Source organism: Misgurnus anguillicaudatus, chromosome 13 (genome assembly GCF_027580225.2).
Source record: "Misgurnus anguillicaudatus chromosome 13, ASM2758022v2, whole genome shotgun sequence".
NCBI classification, from domain to species: Eukaryota; Metazoa; Chordata; class Actinopteri; order Cypriniformes; family Cobitidae; genus Misgurnus; species Misgurnus anguillicaudatus.
The window spans coordinates 18,079,144-18,101,651 of NC_073349.2; the positions used below are offsets into that span (position 1 = coordinate 18,079,144).

A 22,508-nucleotide genomic window follows, 5' to 3' on the forward strand; every position below is an offset into this window, starting at 1 on the left:
TTTTTTATGAGGCATTCTTTGTTGTAGCTGTGTGCATTGCTGGGAATCCTGGTAACAGTAAGGTGAATTTTACACAGCATCTGAAAGTTAAACTTAAGACAACTTGAGACGTTTCCAGTAAGAATGTTTGCATTTATTTTATTTACATAGTCACCGTAAATGATTATATTTCAAATGTGATTCATAGAACATGCTCAGGTTATCTCAGTACACCATAAAGAAATTGCCCATTGCAAAATAAACAGCAGTATCTCTGACATAAATAACGTTCATCATTTTAATTTAAAGCTGTATGTCTTTATATTCCAATACTATTTAGTAAATGATGCTCTACAGGAGACTAATGTCAATATAGCAGCATCATTCACAATGCCTAACATTTGGTTCCATTGTGCCACTGGTGAATTGTGCATTTGCTTTACTGTGTTACTGGTAAATTTGCTGAAAACAAAAGTATGGCTGCGTCCAAAAGCTTATGCGGCTTTCACACAGGACACGGTTAAACTATTTTGAACTTTGAACGCGGCATGAGCTATGCTTCGCTGTGCTCGTGCTTTGGTTGACGCAACAACAAACCGTCCTCGTGTGGCGCAAGCCATTGAAATGAGTGTGTTTTATAGCACAGCAAAGCAAACACCGTGTCATGTCTGAAAGCCGCATTAGGCAGCTGCCTCATGAGGCAATGACTTCAGTGGCAGCATACTGCATGAAGTGGGCTCAGGGAAACGCATTCGGACAGCCTTCATAGGTAACGTAATGCTGCGTTCAGACCAGCCGTGGTTGAGGCGTCAAGCGCGAGTGATTTCAATGTTAAGTCATTGTGAAGATGCATTTACGCGCATCTGGAGGTCTTGCGGTGCAAATGAGGCGTTAAGCGCGGCGCGGTAGACGCGATTACGCCTCATTCGCGCGTCTAGTTGGTGCGAATGTGGTGCGGATTGAGCGTTGCCACGGGAAATGCCCGAGTTGAAACATTTAAACTTTGGCGGAAAAAAACGAGCTGCGTTAACCAATCAGGGGCTTGCTCTAGTAGTGACATGATTACAGAAAACAAGCAAAGTCGCAGAAGCCCCTCCCATGACGCACATTTTTGTGTGAATGTCTTGATGACTAGAATTTCTCGTGCGGCTTTCACACCCGAATAAAGCGAGTAAACTCAAAATGTTCAAGCGGCAAACTAGACGCGAATTTGACGCCTCAAACGTGGCTGGTGTGAACCCACAGTAACGGAAAGTGTCTTTGTGACTGCTAATCGAATATTTAAAAACTACAATACTAATTTCCCGATAGAAATGCAATCAAAAGTTGTAAAAAGTGAAAATATAACATCATTTACAAAAAGAAATACTCCAGGCACTGTTGTGGCCACTATTTTATTTTTTCAAACTCGCCCAGGCTCGACCAATCACATTCCTTGTGCACGCATACGCATAGCATTGTGGGACACATCTATGCATCCTTCAAAACTTGACCTGATGAAGGTATCTAAGGAGACAGGAAGTAAAGGAAACATTGGATTCGGATGTGCTTTAATGCCTTCCTATCTCGGGGAGCTTTCGGACGCAGCCTTTATGCCTACGTACATGTAAACATCTCGCTCACATGTTTTGGAGACACGCTATGGAGAAATCTAATGAAAACACTCAATTGTAATATGGCTTATGTACCATATGAACCTGTGTAAAAGGTGTATTATAATTATGCTAAACAGAGTAGCCTACATATCCAGATTTTGTCCACCCATATGATGAACTCATGACAGCTGCGTTTCGACCAAAGTGCATCTGTAGACTGAAAAAGCTCAGCATCATATACTACATACAGTATTGAAACATGCAAAAGATCTATCAACAAAACCATAAAGATAATATCTCTACAGAACCAATGCTTAAAAATCAACTGAAGTGCAAAAGTTGTTGACCATGTAATTCAAATATGCAATGCATAGCTTTATTTTTTCTATATGCAATACATTTTAGAAGAAAGACATCTACAAGGTATACAATATAACTTACTAGTACAGCTAGAATGTTAGCCATGGGAATTTTAAATAAATGACTTAAAAATTTACTCTGGTTTGGCGAAGCACATGTAGCAGTGACTACCATACTTCAAGGCCTTAAAGAGTCTCTCCCTCCAATTTTTGTGAGACGCACTTAATGCGAATGTTCTCGCGGAGGTTTCGCAAACGAGCACTGCGGCTTGTGATTTCCTCCACGTATGCTTTGGGGAACCAGCCCCTCTCTCCATCAGACATCCGGATCCCGTCTACCCACCCTGTGAATTAAAAACATGACAAACCGTAAATCTCCTATTTGTAGTCCTCCAAATGATTACTTGAAAGGAAAATTATAGAAAAGATTTTCTTACCGTCACTTGTAATTGTTATAGCTTGAAGAATGTCCGCCTTCTCCAGTGTCAACTCATCGTGCTCCTGAGCCTGGTAGCTCTTGATGCACTGAACCTGAGATAGATCTGTACAGACATATACAGATAAACAGTTACATTGTGTTGTTGGCAAATGTCAAGTTTGGCATTAAATGGCATTCAATTTTTTAAGATCTCATAAACGCTTCGACGGAAGAATTTGTTTTGAATTATTTTGGCAAAAATCACTCCACTGACTGGACATGCAAAGCCACTAACCACAATAACAAGTGATATGTCAGAAGTGATAAGTACACACCATCATTCTCATTGGTCTGCTCAATAGCTTCCTTTGGATTGGAGGGAAACATGGCTGTGATCCACCTCTGTTTACTGCTCCTGTATATATTAAACTGTTCTTTACCAGGTTTTATGCATCCTGTGAGGATTATGTTTTAGAGAAACTAATATTTAATTGTCAGTGTGAGGTGTGTGGATGTTAATATTTGTGATTGTTCTCACTCCGTTGGTGACTTGAGCAGGATCTGATGTTTCAGCTGTTGTCCCTCACATAACTGCAGGTAGAAGATAAAGCCTGAGATACCCTGAAGTTTCTGGCTTAGATCTTTCACCTTAAGGTCTTCAATCTTTGCATGTACAAATACCACGAATTTCCATGTGCTGTGACAGGGAAGAAGATATTGTATCAATTTATTAAATAATATGCTGTTTCTAATGAGTTATTAAAAATAATGCAGTTTTCTTAATTTTACTGTAATGAGAAAGTTTTTATTAGACTTACTCCTTCCTTCGGGACAGCAGAAGACAGTCATTAAACAGGTGAAGGTACACAGGCCGAGTGGTAAGTTTAAACTTTGACCCAGATATACTCAGGTTTTGCGTGTCCACCTCTAATAGTTCACCGTGTTTGACTAACCAGCGAGACTGAGAGATCAGTGGAAAAATCTAAAAAAAAAGAGGAAAATTTTACATTGCATAAGCTTTGTTTCAAAACCTTGTGAGACAGGGCCGGCCCTAGGCATAGGCGAAATAGGCAAATGCTAAGGGCTAATGGTGGACAAAGTGGGAAAAATGCTGATTGTTTTGCATAGTCACTAGCTGTTGCTAGGGTGGTACTGTATAGCTTGTTACTGTGTGTTGCTAAAGTGGTAAAGCTGGTTGCTAGGCATTCTTTAGGTCAGTACTGTGTGTTATTAGTGTGTAATAGCGGTTAGGATTTTCTATCTGGTTGGAAGTACGGTGGCCATTCGTGCCAGCTTCGTCGGACACGTCCCGGCCAGGATTTCGGGGGCTTTCTCTGGAAGTCGCATTGGTCGACCGCATATGTCATCAAGGTTTAATATTTCAGGTTCTATTTAAAAAAAGCAACCATTACATTTCAAGGTAAGAATGAAACTACAATGATTGTATTAAAAGAAATAAACCTTAATTTTCTAATGTATTTTAACTGATGACGTATGTGTTCAAGCAATGCAACTTCCGGAAGACGCACCCGAAATCCTGTCCGGGACGCGTCTGGCGAAACTGGCACAAATGGCCACCCTAGTAGGAAGGTGTTGCTAAGGTGTTCTAGGTATACCCAGTAACCATCGAGAGAGAGAGAAGGAGAGAGAAAGAGAGAGAGAGAGAGACAGAGAGAGAGATATGGGGGCTGTGTGTGTGTGTGTGTGTGTGTGTGTGTGTGTGTGTGTGTGTGTGTGTGTGTGTGTGTGTGTGTGTGTGTGTGTGTGTGTGTGTGTGTGGTTTCTCTGTTAACATAAACATTGAATAAAAGTCAACTGCTTAATGTTATAAGAAAATATCTTGCCCTCAAAGTGAATCTTCTTATTTAGATGTATTAGCTCTTCCATCCTCTTCATGGACTGCACACTGGAGTTACATTCCTTTATAATCTAGTGCAGTAGATGACAGCTTTTAATTCATTTAACGCATATATTTATATCCTTGTAAATCATTGTTTGTGACAGTTTTACTTCCTCATTGTTACTCTCTTACCTTTTTGAGCTCATTAAGAGCTTTGGTGGCTGTGTCCTCATCTCGTGATCCAGGAGTTGTTCTTTTTAGGATATTCTACAATGGACACAGCACTATTAAACAGGCAGAATAACACTGATGGTATCATCTGCTACAGATCTAAATAAGGCTTGTTTTAGGGCTTTTTATAATATATGATGCCATTTGGTAAAGAATAAGGAAATTAAAAATAAATATTTAGCACTGTGTTACTCTGTCTAAATCTGGTATTAAGTAAACAGCAGTGTGTGATCAACATCTGTGACCGTCGATATTAGCAGGTGTACAGCAGGGCCGGTAAAGGGCTCATTACATGTAGCCCCGATTTGTTGGTTTCATTCATACTTCTGCTTCGTTGTTCTGGTTAACGTGCAATTACACACGCCCATGTAACCCACAATAGCAGAGCAACAGCCGAAGAAGAAGCTACTTGCCCAGTAAACCCACAAATGAAGTGGAAGCTTGTGTATGTTATTTGAAAAGACCAGCAGTGATGAAGGTAAATAGACAGTGAATATTGTTGCAGTTTGAGTTAAATATCACATCTAAACTTGGCCCATATTTGTCATAAGCGGAAACCCGTATGAGGAAATGTGTCGCAGATCTTTTGACATGAAGGGAGGGGTTCTAGCAGATCAATCACCGCGCTTGCGGTCCGCGTAGCATTGACGTGCTGGTGCATTTTGGGAGAGGTGAACGTAAGGCTATGCCATAGGCTACTGCATAGGGTTTGCATCTTTGCGTAGGCTACACCATACAATCAACGCAGACGTATAAAGCCTGCTTAACACACTACTACTATGAGCACTCTGCATGTGGATGATGGCATACCTCCACCAGCATTTTGAGACGTGTGATCCTTTGAAAAGGAAGGATGAGAAATGAAGTAAGAGGAAGCCTCTGGCATATTGGGTCCTCTTCCAGGCGGGCGAGGATTCCAGGGAATTTGGGATTCTCTTGTCTAAGAAACCACAAAGCAAATGTTTGCACCTCCTAAATTTTGCTACGATCAAATCATGTATATTTTGGCACTGATGGTTAGAAGGTGTTAGGTTTTCCTCAGATGCTTACAAAAGCCGCTGATAGGTCTGTTCCTGATAAGCTTGATTGGTGACATAAGGCAGATAAACTCTCCTGAGAGCAGGACAGTGTTCAAACACAATGTCACAAACATCAAAACGCAGAATGTCCCCTTCTAATCTATGCTCCAGATCTTGAAGAAACCTATGGAGAGGGAATAGATATGGAAAATACAGGTCTTAAAACAGGAATTGTGATTCTAGGACACTCTAGGAGACACATGTGAGATTAGTAGAGAAGCAAGAAAAAATCTGGTAACATAAGCCAAAAGTCATTGCTTTCTACAAAAAAGTAAAGATTTTTTTCCTTATGGGAGTACACATCTGGGATAAAGAAAGAAGTGCAGAGATAGATCTCTTCATTTTCCCTCACCTTTCACTGACTTCTTTCACATCAGGCAGCTTGGAGAAGAGCCACTGTCTCTCCTGTGTGCCCAGACACTCACAGAGCTCCGAGGACATCATAAAATGGTCAACTGCAATAGACAGACTGCGTATGTATGAGGCCTCTGATGTCACCAACTCAAACTTGGCCTGAAATAGGAAAAACATGTGAAGATTAGATTTCCTAGCAAAATGTGTTGGAAGAATAAAAAAACATGTATGTGAATGTAAAATCACCTCCTGTAGTTTACGCTCTTCATTGCTGAAGTTGTCCAGTTGTCCACTTGTTCGAACGTCAGGAATATCCTGCCAAAGTGAGAAGGCGGAGCCTCTCGATGACCGAAATGAACTGGATGGGGAGAGGTTGCCAGAAGAGACAGAGTCCCCCCTTTCCTCATCAGTTCCAGGCTCCGCTCCCTGTTGCCTCTGAATTTCTCTGTTAATAGCAACATCGCTGTATTCCTGATACAAAATCACTGAGAGAGGATGAAAAAGTGAAAATGGGTATATAAATTATGCTTAAATCTTAGATGCTTTATTGTGCAAACTTACAGTTTGGCAGGAAACGTGAAAGACGTTTAGAGCTACTGGGAGGGCTGCCTCCTTCCTCATCAACTGAAATTCTTCTCATTCTGTGGAGAACAGGTCATAAGTCATTCAAAAATGAGTTCTCATATTCAAGTAAGATGTTTTCTGTTGGTAATAGTGTGTTATGGACACCTTTGCTTGGAGATCTTTCTCTGAACATGCAGGTTAGAGTCAGTAGAGGGCAGTGGTGGTGCAGACCCCACAGGGCTATGTGGCACACTGTCACTTGATCCCCCTGAGAAACGTTGTCTGGAGTTGGGTTTGTCTACAAACACAGAAGGGAGAGAGAAGGTATACAAAAGAATTAAACCTGAAAATGTAGCACCCAAGTGTCATAATGACATCACAGTACAAAAAGTCTTTCATTGAGCTAAACAGTGCTCATGAGTCACTTACAATCTGGACTGAGGTTTCCAGACAGGTGGCGGTCCCGGGAGGCAACGCGAGCAGAGAGGGACTTGCCCAGCTTAAGGGTAAAGGAGTTTTTTCTCTGTGAGAGTTGCAGGCGGGAGATGAGCTCAGAGGCAGAGAAGCGCCGGCGCTCGTTGTCTGCTGAGCGAGAACGGGGGAGTGGCAGCAAGGTCTCACTGTTAAGGGCAGGGTCTTCCAAAGTCCCACAATCCTCCAGTCCTAGCCTTTGCCTACCCCCATCATTAATGCCCCCCTCTAATCTGGTAGCCTCCTGAAATGAATCCAAGGAGGATTTTGGAGGGGTTGATATTGCAAAAGGAGAGAGTTCTTCATCTAGCCCTGGAAGAGGACTGGAACTTTGAGATGTGGGTATGGTAGAACCCACCGAGCCAAGCCCTCCTTCTACGAAAGATTCAAAGGATCCTGGGATCAGGTAGTCACACTCCAGGCCAGGGCTGCTGAGAGCCGCATCAATCAGAGTGTCTGGAGAGTACACCCTCATCTTACGCCCTGTTAGCAACACCAAACGACATGCCAAAATTCACAATGAGACCAAAACACCTTAATCTATTAACAATAAAATCTCATAATACAGAATTGTCTATACAAAATGTATGTCATTAACTGTAACTCCTGTATGCCATTCAGTCTCAAGAGTGATACAGGAACCATTGCACTGTGACAAACTATTTGTGGTAATGCAAGAATGTGGGAGGTATGTGTCAAGACCCATTAAACCCAGACTGGCACTTACGTATGGACTTCTCCTTTATGGATCCCAGGGATGTGCGTCTCTGTGGACGAACTGGGTCCAGAGATGGAAGCTCTGTGGGGGAAGAGGGAGAACTTTGTTGCTGAGACTCCAATGAGTCCCTGTCCCCAGGGACCCATGTAGGCGAGAGAGGCAAAAACAAGCCTCTAGAACTGAGACACTTAAATCCTGGTTCAGGCTGTTCATAAACTGTCTCGGGTAAGTCAGTAATGGGTGTCCACATTCGCTCCTGAACCACCTCCACAAAATCTTCAAGTGTCGGGTCTGTAGTCCCATTCTTTGCTGAGTCAGAGGGCCTGTTTTCATTGCATCTTGCTGGCTCGGAACAAGGGTAGGAACTGGGCTTCTCTAGTGTGCGTGATTGAAAACCATTAGTGCTAGGCTGTTGAAGGTCAAGGAAGGCCAACGTCTCTTGTTGGCACACGGCAATGTGTTGATGCTGCCGCAGGAGAGGCCTACCCTCCCGAGAGTCGCTCAGAGCTTGGGTCTCAACTGTGCCTGGAAACCACATGTCAGAGCTCTCGCCTCTGCAATGAAACGCTTGGAGGTGAGGCTGGAAGTCAAGGAGAGGAGAGAATCCATAGCCAGGGAGCATGGCTCAGGAGGCACATGGGTACTACAAATAAAAAATAAAGACAAAGAACATAAGATACTATACCTCAGGTACTGTATACACATAAATACAAGTTATTAGTTGAAATACAAATTGAATAGTTGATATGCAGTAAGAGTATTAAGCTTTAAAATGAATGTGAGTAGCACAGCTCAAGTTCATTTGGTTCATTTTAAAATCCCTGATCACAGATTTTGTTGTTGTTGGAGCTGTGCATAGGTCATATCTTAGCTTTTGTATCTCCACATATGAACACAGAGAAGTAGATCCCTCTGGCCATTGTTTTTATTGTGTCAGCGCAAACTGATGCACAGTAAAGCTCTTCTTATCTCTGCAGTTTTAGTGGATTTGGCGTTCCTCTGTGTAACCGGTTAAAGTCTAGCTGAAAAATATTGCAGGCTCTCCTCTCCCCCATACTGTAGCAAGCTTGGCTCAGTCGCTACTGCTGGATCTTCCTGTTGTAATTAAAGAGAGCAGCATGCAGCCCTCATCCCCTGTACTTATCTACATCATTTACAGCTGGATCCCTCACTCCAAACATAATGGCTCCTGTACTGCAGCTTTAGCATGAAGTCACATGAGGACACATCTCTACCATTGCTAGCAGCTTATACCTATGCCACACAATGGAAACCCTGACAGAGGAAGTCAACTTCGATTCTCTGCCTGGCTTCTCGCTCTTTCTCTTACATATTTCCCCTGTTTCCAAACAGCTTTCCATTTACCCAAACAATCTGGGTCATAGCAGAGGCAACTCTTATAAGCATTCAATGTCTTGCCTTAAGGGACAGGCATACCTCAGCTAGCTTAAGCTATGACATTTCCTGAGCTATTAAAGCAATAAAAATTTGACAGGCTGTCCTTTCTGATGACCCACAGCTTATCCACTGACCCATGAAATAAAAAGAGATGTTTTCTAAACTTAGAGATGAAATCCTACTAAGAATGCTGGTTCAGTTGCCACTAGATGCTTTAAACCCTATATACAGTACAATTTTGACTTACGTCAACCAGCCAAAGGAAATGTAAAATAAAATAAACCATTGTTTATTGTGATGTAGTAAATCTCCATACACTCAAACATCTGCTGTACATCGGTTTTCTCTGAGAGCACAAAAGAAGTCTTTTTCTATCTCAGTCTCTCTCTGAAAGCCAAATGTACACAAAGCTAATTCTTCTTTTCGACTGCACGATTCAACATGATCCACACGCATGAGTACTCGCACACATGCATATGAAAAGCCCAGTCAACACAATCTGACTCTCTGTTCTAATAAAAAATTATACCCACATCTGCACAACAAACACACTCCACAACTAAACCCAAAAACACAAATGGTTACCTGTTCCCTACTCAAACAAAGGATCCCATTATTTCCCCAGATGGGGATAGTTCTCAGGTGCACAGGAGATTTGAGAGTTATGGAGCAAATCTGGTTTCTCACACGCACATACCGAAATAATAGTCAATTGGTTTATTACAAAGGAATGTGATGACTTAAATGAAAAAGATTTACATATAATGACTTATGCATCGTGACCAACAGCTAAATGGTGGTCTTTGTTTTGCAAAAATGAATACGAATATAAACTATGCTTTATATCCAAGTATATCCACAATTTCTGAAAAACGCTTTGGAAAAAGGAGTCGGGCCGACTACCAAAACACACTTGTAGCCAATCAGCAGTAAAGGGCGGTCTACTAACCAACTTCGTTGCCTGGGTTGCGCATGTGTGGGGCGGGTCTATCAAAAGAAGGTCCAGATTCAATTGGGGTAGGGGAGATTGTTTAGGTGATTTCAAATATCAACACTGGCTATCAAACATTGTGCACTCCGCCTTTAAAGCCCATTATGAAACAGCCATATATTCAATTTCATCTCTCGTCCCTTTAAAATTTACAGTGAAATCCACCATGTAATTTTCCTTATTCTCAACGTGTTATTTCCTGATGTTTTGGTCTTTGTTGTATCTATTTTCCCTGTAATTTTGGAGGGGTCCTGTAAGTTAGGGCGTCTGCAAAGTAAATGAATAGAAAACTGCCATCTTCTTTATTGTAGCTGTGATCAAAGAAACAAATTCTCTCCTCTGACCACCAAGCAGAGAGTAAAGAAGCACATGACTCCACAAATATGTAATGAAACATTCAGCAGTTTCAACAATAACAATAGATATGAAGAAAAATAAAGATTGTACATATCAGTAGACTGTAGATGTCTAGATGGACATAATGCCTACTGCTGTGAAGCATGTGCTCTAAATAATGAACCTATAGTTCAAACTTATTTAAAAAAGTGCCTACAAATCTATTAAGACCATAGTCAAAACACAAAATCAGGCAGAGGAAAGCACTCTTGCCCCTTTTTTCGTCTTAATTTGTAGATTTTGTAGCTTGTTTGGGCACAGGGTCTAACAGTATGGTGTGATAGGTTACTGTTTGTGTGTTACATTACTCTGAGGCAGACTGACGCCGCTCTTCTAATTGGCCTTTAAGGAAAAGCAAAGATTTAGGGTGCATCATGGCATCTGCTTTTTACAATTCCGACTCATTTTAAGCTGCTGAAACTATGGCACATTATTTAAAATGCAGGTGGTGACAAAGAAAGACCACCTATGTATTTTCTAAATTAAGCCCTAAATATAAAAACATAAGAGTAGTGCATGTTTCTTATGTGCTAGTAGTTGTGTTGTACCAATTTAGTAGTAGTTTTATCCAAACATAGCATTCCAAGGTAACGCATTGTGGTAGTAATGCAAAAACTTTTTAAAGTCCTCCTGTAGTCCATAATATTACTTTAAGGGGGCATATCATGTCAAATCTGACTTTTTTCATGTTTAAGTGCTGTTTAATTGGGTCCTCAGTGCTTCTATCAACCTAGAAAATATGAAAAAGATTAACCTAGTAATTTAGATTTGGTTGACCATTCTCTGCAAGCATGTGAAAACATAGGTCATGGCAATTTGGCTCCCCTTGTGATGTCAGAAGGGGATCTTATTATAATAATACCGCCCCTTAATCTGCACTATCCAACCACGGCACTGCCATTAAGTGTAGAGAGAAAGAAAAAATAATTTATAGCACAACTGAGTTTCAGTTTTAACAAACCACATGTTTATGGTGATCAGTGTTTGCATTTCATCAGCTCATTTGCATTTTAAAGGACACACCCAAAAACGGCACATTTTTGCTCCCACCTGCGATTTTAACATGCTATAATAAATTATCCATACACTGTGGGGACAACAAAGATTTATTTTACATCTAAAAAGTCTTGTGAAATGTCCCCTTTAACTCATCTTTGAGCATCATAATAGCATATGTAAAAGTTTTAACTGTGACAGTAATTTCTTCATGCTTTAAAACAGCCTTAATGTAACTCTACACCATTCCTCATGTGGTATACGTGGATCTATGAATATGCATATTAGCCCCTATATATATTTATGTATGTAAGTAGATGCCGATTCAGCAGTTTTAGACACATAACTACTAAGTCCAGTTTCACACAATGCATACGTACTGTAACATGCATGTTTAGGAAATCGAGGCTCCAGGAATGAGACTTTAGGAAAATCCAGTTTTATGTAGAAAATACTTAGCAATGGTGATAAATTCTGAATTTGCACATGGTTTGTTTAAAGCATATTAAAATCACCACATAGACATACAGTATAAACAACCTTAAAACTTGATTTTCACAACAGGGGGACTTTACTCATCAGGGAACACACATACTAAAAAAATACCACAACCTCATGACAGTTGTTTGTATTTTACAAAATAATTTAAATGATTTACACTCTAAAAATTGCTGGGTTGTTTTTACCCATGGCTGGGCCAATATTGGGCACAATGCTGGGTTAAAAACGACCTAATGCTGGATAGTTTTAACCCAGTTGCTGGGTTGTTTCAAATGATAGAGCATGTATAGATTTAAATTCTGGAGGGGTGAACGGGGACAGCTGGAGGTGGAGAACACTTCTTTGTTTGTGTTTGGTGTGGGGCCGTCTGATCCTTTAAAGTGCCTGGAGCCTTCCTCCACCTACTCCATCAAGACAGACACCGAAATCCCTTTTCACATAAGCAAGGCATTGACATTGCCCTCAAACCTCTCAACACCAACATAACAAAGAGACAGAAGCCCACAGGTGCAACAATGCCTGGTATATGATATTACTATAACAAGCTATGTTTCTTTGGATTGTCTTAAACCAAGGTCCTGTCTTAAAGAAAAATGTTACACATTTATCTGTTCCCTCAGCTTTTAACATCAACACCTCCCATACTGAACACACCCAGTTAAATACAGGAGGTCATGCACACAGACAGTATGCTAAATGTTGAAAACAAATCACTATAATTAAAAGCTGCAGTTTAGTATATGTATGTTTGTAACAAATCAACTAATTTGTATATTTGTTAAACAGGGTTGTGTCAGTTTTATCCCTTTTTAATCTTTCCTAAGCCATTATACAAAAGAGATATAGGCAGCCAGTTTACTTACTTTTTAAGCTAAACCACTTTTTATTTTATACATAATAATATTTTTTAAATCTGTAGTTCTACCAAGAAATGTTAAAAAGTGAACACTTTGTATTTGTTTACAGTAATAATCCATTTGTTAACACAAATTAACAATGAATAATACTTCTACAGTATTTTTTTTTATCTTAGTTCATGTTAATTTTAGCCTTTACTAACACAATTTTGAAATCAAAATTGTAACTGTTAAACATTAACAAAGATTAATAAATGGGAAAAAAGTATTGTTCATTGTTTATATGTTAGCAAAAGCATTTATTAAACAACATTACTGTAAAACTTACTGTTTTACTGTATCTTTTTAGACCTCTGTTTAAAAACACTGACTCTAATCAATGTCCATTAGGTTTAGTCTCAGACGGCACACCCACAGATCACACACAGCCTGTTTCCTAACCGTCTGATGCATAATGCACAGAAGAATATACAGGATTTATTAAAATACCAATTATTGTCTTTATTTGCAGTACTTTAAAAAATTACTTAATTACAAAGCCTTGAAATAATTGTGTGCACAGAGCAGCAGATGATTTCCAGCACAAGTTAGAAAAAAGCACTAGCAACTTTGCAGCTTAATGTTGTTCTTTTGTATATTTCAGATAATGGTATACTTAATAATGTATTGTTTAATCTGTTTATCATCATGATTTACATGACCTCACCCTGCAGATGCTTTAAGCAGTCCTCCTAATGTTTGTTGGGTTTTTACTGCCCAGATCTTTAATGTGCTGTTAAATGTGTGCCACATTAAAATAATGACCTACTTTTACTGTTTTATTTACGTCACATTCATTCACACTCAGCTTCCTGTTTTCTTTTACTTTGTTTGAGATGTGAACTGAGCCAGTGATCCCCCCACCCCCTCTCCTTTATTATATGGACAGGTAAAGACTAGTCTCTCTGATCTGCTTGTTTTGAAATGTGATCAGGTACGATGCATGCACCTTAAGATTCACCATGCTGCAGACTGCATCAATATTTGTGATATTGTATAATGCAGTGGTTCCAAACTTTTTCAGCATGCGGCCCCCCTTGTGTACGGTGCATTCCTTCGCGGCCCCCCAAAGAAATTTGTGACAAAAACTGTTCTAAAACTCAACATTTTAATAATAAAAAAAAACATTAAATTATACAAAAGTAGTGTTTTGGTTAATAGCCTTATTTTTTTAGGTTTAATTACACAGAATTCATGATAAATTAATGTATTTCATAAAATGTCATATAACTGGGGCCCCCCTGGCACCATCTCGCGGACCCCGTGGGGGCCCCGGCTCCCAGTTTGAAAACCACTGGTATAATGTACACATATTAGTTTCAATGCAATGTTTGTGCAGCATAAATAGCCTTTAAAAAAAGAAAATCACAGTTTACTGTATCAAGATCAACACTGAAAAAAATTATTCATTTAATTTACAATTTTTTTAAGGTAAGTGGTTGCAATCAATTTATTTAAGGTACATTTAAACAAAAATTTTTTTATTTTATTATTATTATTTTTTTTGTTTAAATTTAACTTAAATAAATTTATTGACTTTCCTTAAAAAAAGTGCGTTTGCACCATATGTCGGAGCGCTGCCCACTACACCATCGGGTCCGACCCTTTTTACTTTTATGCAGGGTTTTGATTTACTTCAGATGTTGATTAATTTTAAATTACAAAAATCCATTGGAAATCACCATTTATTTAATGCAGAGCTAGAATTTATTAAGATTTTCTATGAGAGCACTGTTAACTTAATTATGCAAGTTAATTCAACCTACTTTTTAAGTTTTGACTTAAAATACGTTGACATAACTTAGAAAAACAAGTTAAAATCGTTTAACTTAATTTGTAAAGTAACATAAAAAATATATGTTATGATATATTTTTTACAGTGAGGCTGTACACAGCTAAAGTATTTTATTCCCATTAGATGAAATGGTTCCATGCCAACAGCGTGCCTGAAAAACCCGCAGGCTACAAAGCTAAACAGGTGTGCACAGAGTAAGAGAAAGGCCTTTTACACATACCTGTAGGGCTTGGCTTTTTCAGGATCGCTTTCACAGACAATCACAAACATGTGCACACACTCGCACACCCATGCACACATTTGTGCAAGCTTGCATTATGAGAGAAGCATGACGCACATTTATTCGTACATTAAAAAGCATTAAATAGCTTGCTACTAGCTAACTTCCAGGTGGCGCGTGCAAACCATTAAGTTTATCAAAAAGTATGATAAAAGTTAATATAATATAACAACCAATCCATTCTTTTCTTATATACGTCTTGGAATTCAAGGGCCATTTGCGAATGCAAACAAAAACAATGCATTGGTTAACCATTAAGCCTTCCGTGCAAAGCAAGTTCATTTTCATGGCCGACCTCCACTCACAATAAAGATCTTTGACACATGTAGACACATTCCCTGAATTACTGCGCTTCTGTCATTCCACTTAAATTGCCCAGTAAGCTGTAGCCCGGGAACAAACAAAGAGCCTCGTCTGTCTAAACTCACGCAACAAGAACACTCCCTGTTTGTCCAGCCGCATCCTATCAGTACCGCTGGGGGAAGCTAACTGTCGTACTAACTGTCGCACAAACAAGGCCTGTTCTTACTGCTCTCTTCCGTCACCATCTGTTCATTCGGCAGGTGAGCTCTGCTGTTTTTTCAGCCCTTACAACCTATTTAAGTCCAATCGTATACTAATAGAGTTGAGTGAAGGATCTGGATAACCCTTCCACCCCGAGTGGCCTTGTTGACCCGATTTCGGCAAGCTAAATAAGGGTAAGTGAGGAGAGAACTTTGCATACAGAACCCAACTGGGATAGAGGATTACTAGGTGTGGCTCGGCGTCTTTTTCCCCCATACTGCAGATCCAGTGCATGTATGTGCAGATACAGAGTCAGCCTGTTGCCTCCAACTGACAGGTGATGGGGCAGGTGCTTCAAATTCAGAGAATGGTGGTAGGGAGGGGAGTACATATCATTTTATGGTGTGAAACACACTGTAAATCAGTCCCACTTAAGATTAACTTAACTGAAGTAAAAAATGATTTCCAAAATGACGAAAGTTGTGTACCATGGTTAGGGTTACCAAAAATACCAGAGTATAACAAAAAAAGCCCAAAAAACATGGTATTACTTTGGTATGTGTTATTGATACCATTTCCAATTGTAATGTAAATGTAATAATAATCTCATTATTTAAATTCTTTTTTTAGTATAGTACTTCAAGAGAACTTTAGTATAGTACTTCTTTTTGTGATTGTTGCGGGCAAAAATCTTTGATCTTGCGGCACGTTTTCTTAAAAAATGCGATAGGATATGCGGGATATTTCATTGCATAAAATTGCGGGAACTTGCCTAAATTGCGGGAACTTGCAAAAACTGTTTGCAGCTTTTCATTGATGTTCACGTCGCATAATTACGTCACTTCCTAACATTCCCATGACAACAGGGGACATGGCTGCGCATGTGTGAAGTAAATGCAACATTTTTCAACTTTCTGCTAAGATATATATGACTTTTTGCTACGAAAATGCGGGAATTATGAAATCATGCAAGCCCCGCATATTTTGCGAGCGGAAAACTGCAATTTATGTGGCGAATGTGCGGTGTATTTAAAAAAATGCGGCCCCTTGCATTAATATGCGGACTTTGGCTGATTATGCATTGAATCATGCGATCGCATAATCACATTTTTCTGGAGGGACTAGATGTTAGAAACACCTGATGGATAAACATAAAGATTGCTGCATAGCCTATACGTTTTCAACATATGTGAGCTTGTCTTTGACATGGTCTTAGGCAATATTAAAGATATCAAGGTTATATTTTCACAGCATGTTCTTTACATTATGTAGGATTATTTTATGTAGAAATGACTTTGGCTGCGTTTTCACAGACTGGATATACATGCCAGTTTGTTTGGTTGTACTGTTTTGTTTCCAAACAGTGCCAGTGCCATCCAATGCTGTTCTTATCTCTGCCAGCATTCATAATGAATCCAGACCTGCAGAGAACTTTGAGAATGCAATGAGTCATGAAAAAACATTCAGCAAAAACACAGACTGGCACAGCCGAGGTGGAGGAGTGGCGAATCCCCCCCCCCCCCCTCCAGTTCCCCGCTGACGTTGATAGCTGCCAACAGTGGTAACACAAAGCACCACCAAGTCACACTCCATGAGATTTATCCACACTGAAACAAACAGTATCAAAAGTTCACTCTTTTTACCAAAGATCCATGAAGACACTGAAATGTTTGCGTGTCTTGATCACAATGTTGCAGATGTCAATCTGCTTGTTGTTTATTGTACCGGTCCATTGTGGGTGGAAGAAAACCACCTGATCTTACTTCAGTGAAAAAGGCCCTGTAATTGAGTGGGATAATCTGTTACTAAAAGGATATCTGTTACATCTCCAGTGGAATGACGGTGCAATGGTTTCTGAGGCTGTACAGGATGAGAATAAATAAAAGTGAAGATGAATAAGGGAGGGGGACTTTTCTGTGATGTGATACTTTTTTGTTTACCCCATATTCTCAAGTGGCCTTTAACCCATGGTCCATGACACGGCTTTTATTTGAAGTTGACTACAAAAAATCTGATAATATGTGACCCAGTCAGTAAAAACCCAGCTAAAGTAATTTTTGTGTGTGAAAGTATAACTTTGATATCTTTAATATTGACTAAGTAAGGTAATGTCAAAGATTAAAATAAATCAATGACTGAAATCAAACTTTGATGCTCCTAATCTCATAATTCGATGAGGCCAGTTTGTAAGAAGTTTTTAACTTGTTTTCTATAGTAAACATTTGAAGCATCCATTAAATAATATAAATTTATCAGAAAAGCAAAATTGCATAATATTTTTTAGAATAAGAAAACTTTTTTTTAACTATAAATAAACATCATTATTTTATCATAAGTTGAAAAAAGACTTAATTAAAGGGGCATTTCACTTTTTTTGAAAATATGCTTATTTTCCAGCTCCCCTAGAGTTAAAGGCGGAGTCCATGATGTTTGAAAGCCAATGTTGATATTTGAAATCACCTAAACAAACACGCCCCTACCCCAATAGAATCTGGACCTTCTGTTGATAGACCCGCCCCACACATATGCAACCCGGCAAGTATGTCGGTTAGTAGACACGCTTCTTACTGCTGATTGGCTATAAGTGTGTTTTGGTAGTCGGCCCGTCTCCTTTTCCAAAGCGTTTTTCAAACATCGTGGACTACGCCTTTAAACATTTGATTTTTACAGGTTTGGAATCCATTCAGCTGATCTCTGGGTCCGGCGGTACCACTTTTAGCATAGCTTAGCGTAATCCATTGAATCAGGTTAGACCATTAGCATCGCGCAAAAAATAACCAAAAGGTTTCGATATTTTTCCTATTTAAAACTTGACTCTTCTGTAGTTACATCATGTACTAACACTGACAGAAAATTAAAAGTTGCAAATTTCTAGGCAGATATGGCTAGGAACTATACTCTCATTCTGGTGTAATACACTGAAAAAAATGATTAATTGAATTTAATAAATGTTTTTAAGGTAAGTGGTTGCAATCAATTTATTTAAGCTACATTTAAACAAAAGTTTTCTATTTTATTTTACGTTACTAATCTTTTTTGTTTAAATGTAGCTTAAATAAATTGATTGCAACCACTTACCTTAAAAAATGTATTAAATTCAATGAATTATTTTTTTCAGTGTAATCAAGGACTTTGCTGCTGTAATATGGCTGCAGGAGGCGCAATGATATTACACAGTGCCCGAAAATAGTCCCCTGCTATTGAAAGTAACCAAGGGGACTATTTTCGGGCAGTGCTGTAACTACAGAAGTGTCAAGTTTTAAATAGGAAAAAACTCTTTGGTTATTTTTTAGCGCAATGCTAATGGTCTAATCAGATTCAATGGATTATGCTAAGCTATGCTAAACGTGGTACTGCCAGACACAGAGATCAGCTGAATGGATTCCAAAACGGTAGAAAAATCAAATTTTTACTTCTAGGGGAGCTGGAAAATTAGCATATTTTCAAGTGGAGTGTCTCTTTAAGACTAAACTTATCTCTGACTAAACCGGTCTCATCCAAAAAATCTTTGTGTTTAGATATTTTTACTGGAAAGAAAAAACCTAGACAAGAAAAAGTTCACAGTTTCAAGATTTGTATTGTTGAATAACGTTTGTCTGGGCAGTCAGGATAATTGCTGCTCCTCTCACAGTAGTGTAGAGGAAAGCATAAAGCCCTCCATCAGACAGGTGTTAGATCAGAAAGAAAACAAAACCCTTAAACACATGCTCCACACATGCCATGAACAGTCAAATCCACTACAGACAGATTAACAAAACACACTAAATAAATATGCAACAGTACACTGACATGAGTTTGGCAAAACTTATGACATCAAAGTCATCGAACTAAATGTACAATTTAACTCAGTGGAATCTACTCTATCTGCCATAATAGCACACTGCTCGATTTATATTTCTCAATATTTTCTTATAGGCAATGAGATTAGCTCAAAAGAAAATTGAGACTGTTGCTCCTGCTGATCAGACATATATTTGTATATAAGTCCCTAGTAATTGTATGCGTCTCAAATAACATCTCATTGATGTCACAAACCATGCTCAGATTTGCAAAGATAACAGATGACTCAAGCATTTCTCATATATCCAAAACCAATTTATCTTGACAACAATTTATCAACATTAAAGTCATATTTCTGTACCCAGATCTAAATATCAGCATTTTCCTGTTTGTGTCTATTCTCATTCCTGAGCTGTGAAAGCAACTACAGGCAAAAATGTGAACGAATCTAAAACTCACTTAAATAAGATTAATGTCTTTTATCAAAGTGTTGTTTTTAATCAAAACAAAATAGTAAGCTTTACTGAAAATAAAGAAACATTTCTGCACTGTATCAGACAAACATGTAATTATATAAATTATTTTAATTGTTAATCTACACTACACAAAAGCATTCCTAAAACCCCCACAGCAAGACCCCCAGTTTAGACCTCCCCACTGAAATTGAGTTCTGGTTGTGCTGCTTTCATCCATGTACAGTCCTTTAACAGCCTCTCGCTCCAGACATGCACTCACCTGCCCGACTCATCAACCTCAGCTCACGCATATACGCTTTTACCATATCTGCTCCCCGGAGCACTTAAATATTTATGCCTCATATCCTTATAATAAATCTAATGCACTATTATGCATGCAAAATTAAGTAGCTTGTAAGCGCTCAGCATATTTACATCTGACTGCGTCTTTTAGAGGTGCTGGAGGGCAATGTTGCGGCCCGCTTGATTAGGATTTTAAAGCTGGACCACATCCCAGATCAATCATGAGCTTTGTCCGTACAGGTGAGGAGTATCAGATTTGCAAGCAAAATATTTTACTTCACACATAAGCATCTGATTAAGGAAAGTAGCAATGTGAAGATCCTGTGTGACGGTGAATAATCTTTGCTTATAAGACCTTCAACGTGTCACACTGTAAACAGAAAGTTGTCATATTTCTTGCACATTCTGTACGTAGTGGTAACAGAAAAATATAGCAACAATAAAACTCAACTGCTTTAATTGTTCACAAAAATTATAGGGCAGCGCTTGAATCATGATGGCTGAACAAGACAGTGGGATACAAATATCTGAGAGCAAGTTTTTTTACATAACTTGTTTTATTAAAAATACTTAAGCAAAAAAATTTATTTTTTAAGAATATCAATCTTTTGAATTAATGGCCTTATGTCCCACTTTGGATTAAGTAAGTAAGGAAACTTTTGCATTAATGGCAGCATGCACTTGAGTTGCAATAGTTTAAAACAATACTTAATGCTGCCCCATTATGAGACTGGCCTTTTAACGGTTCCTTTAACTCGTTTAAGATCGATGGGCGACAAGGCTTTTTCTTCATTAGCTCCAAAACTATGGAACTACCTATTGAGATAAGGCAAGCTTACCATTTTTAAATCTCGCCTTAAAACTTTTTTTTAGGTTAGCTTTTAATTGAACATTTGGTTTTATTTGTTGTTGCGTTGTTCTGTATATGTGTGTATTATTTGTATTATTGTTTGATGTTGTTCAGCACTTTGAGATTTACATTTAAATAAAGATAATAAGAATAAAAATTGCAAGTAATAACATTCAAAATCCCTTCTTTAAGTTAAACTATTTTGAATCCTGAGTTTTAGTGATCTCAGATTTTTGGATCCCAACATCAGTACAATCCCTTCTTATATAGTCAAAACAAACCAAAAAAAAAAAAACTCAACCTCCCAGTACATTATGGTGGCATCAGCCAACATACAACAGATCTCCACAGATACAGATGTAAAGACAGACAGTACCTCATTGGTATCAGTGGACTGCAGGGTGGACGGGGTCCAACGCCGGTGTGCAAATCCAATCCATACAAGATTGCAGCTGAAATGTTATAGCGCCCGACTTCTTTGTGTTCCTCTTGATTATCGTCTTTCCCATGAGCTTCACACAGTTCAATTTCTTACTGCAACCAAAACCTAACCAAAAGCAAAAAATAACTACAAACTGTTCGAAGCACTTAAAAATGCAGGTTTCTGCTCCATATTGTTCCCATTGGCTTGTCTCTCCGGCAGCAAAAGAAGACAGACATTTGTCCTCCGCTCTCACGCCGTCTCACGCTCCCTCTGCCAAATATTTATGGTTTTATTTCTAACACCTGCCAACAGAGGAAAAGAAGCAGAGGGAGACGCGAGCTGTCGTCTGGTTCATAGGAGAGTCCTTCCTCCCAAAGAGGGACACGGAGCACAAGTATGTGTGTGTGTGTGTGTGTGTGTGTGTGCGCAAGTCTGGATTCCTATGTGTCAACAGCAGTACTTTGGAAGTGGATAGCAGTCAGTTGGCTAGGAGGGAGTGAGGGGGGGTTAGTTTGGGGGGAAGTGAGATAGAAACGGGAAAGAGGAGGGTGGGATAAAGACTGAATGTGAATATCCCTCTTTGCAAGCGAGTGTGTGCATGTGCACGCTTATAATTGGGTAAGTATCAGTTTGACGATGGCAAGTAGCTGAGAGGGCATGCTTGAACTCACTCAGATATGCTCTTTAAATCCTCTTCGACTCACACACGCGCTCCTTTATTGACTTGCAAAGGACTGAGTGGTTTATCAACCAATCACTAGAGATGAGCTAACATCATTGAACTCTTTGGCAAGACTGATGGATCATCTGTTAAGCTGGTGCTCTTTTGTTAACAAAGCCCTTGTATGTTAATCCGTATCTGGTTATTGACATGTTGGGACTGCGAAATGGTCTTGTGTAATAGGCTGCAGGTAATGAAGCACATTATTAATTTGGTAAAAAGGGCTGCTGTCCACGTCGCATATTTCAGCACTTTGACATGTACCAACCCACCCCTCCTGCAGGCTGAACAGCACAGGAACGCACAGCAATCATAACAATCAAAAAATGAAAGAGAGAGAGAGAGAAGCAGAGAGAGGGGAGAAGTCAAGGAGCTCTGGGCTATAGACATTTTTTTGGTTCTGGGTGGGTGGGGTTAGAGAGAAATCATTAACAGAACACCTGCCTCATAACTTTTAATAAATCTGGGTATTTATGTAAAAGCTAGAACCATACAGGTCAGACATTTTTAGGAAAAAATATGCACTATTAAAAATATTTTTTTCTAGACAGTTATCGAAAATATTTGTATAGCTTAACCGGCAAGGTGTGCAATGCAATGTTGAGGTCAA

General features: G+C 39.1%; 1 protein-coding gene and 1 long non-coding RNA gene across 4 annotated transcripts in view; one reads left to right on the plus strand and one right to left on the minus strand.

Moving 5' to 3' along the window:
- The window catches only part of LOC129431081 (uncharacterized), a 67,441-nt gene that overhangs the window by 1,031 nt on the left and 43,902 nt on the right, over positions 1–22,508 (plus strand). Inside the window, exon 3 of one of the 2 annotated variants that reach the window (XR_012372915.1) lies at positions 5,879–6,051. The exons of the other annotated variant lie outside the window; for it this stretch is intronic. This is a non-coding gene — a long non-coding RNA (uncharacterized lncRNA). Of the gene's footprint in view, positions 1–5,878; positions 6,052–22,508 lie in introns of those variants that run through there. 2 annotated transcript variants of the gene reach the window in all.
- Positions 112–21,624, minus strand: arhgef19 (Rho guanine nucleotide exchange factor (GEF) 19). 2 transcript variants are annotated; one of them, XM_073875263.1, is made up of 16 exons: positions 21,130–21,624; positions 7,618–8,251; positions 6,849–7,373; positions 6,585–6,717; positions 6,417–6,496; positions 6,102–6,340; positions 5,854–6,014; positions 5,473–5,625; positions 5,233–5,362; positions 4,384–4,458; positions 4,189–4,280; positions 3,170–3,331; positions 2,890–3,048; positions 2,687–2,766; positions 2,371–2,475; positions 112–2,277 (listed from the first exon to the last, which is right to left on the minus strand). In XM_073875263.1, exons 2-16 carry the CDS (start codon positions 8,228–8,230, stop codon positions 2,120–2,122), a joined length of 2,865 nt encoding a protein of 954 aa, XP_073731364.1. In that variant the 5' UTR covers positions 8,231–8,251; positions 21,130–21,624; the 3' UTR covers positions 112–2,119. The 2 variants fall into 2 exon arrangements, with proteins under 2 accessions (XP_073731364.1, XP_073731363.1); XM_073875262.1 differs by having other exon boundaries at positions 3,170–3,327; positions 4,185–4,280.

Coding starts and splice junctions, on each gene's coding strand:
- arhgef19 (XM_073875263.1), bottom strand. CDS start 8,230: ATGCTCCCTGGCTATGGATTCTCTCCTCTCCTTGACTTCCAGCCTCAC. Junction 6,341..6,416: donor TTCACGTTTCCTGCCAAACT/GTAAGTTTGCAC, acceptor ATCCTCTCTCAG/TGATTTTGTATCAGGAATAC. Junction 2,476..2,686: donor GCAGACCAATGAGAATGATG/GTGTGTACTTAT, acceptor ATGTCTGTACAG/ATCTATCTCAGGTTCAGTGC.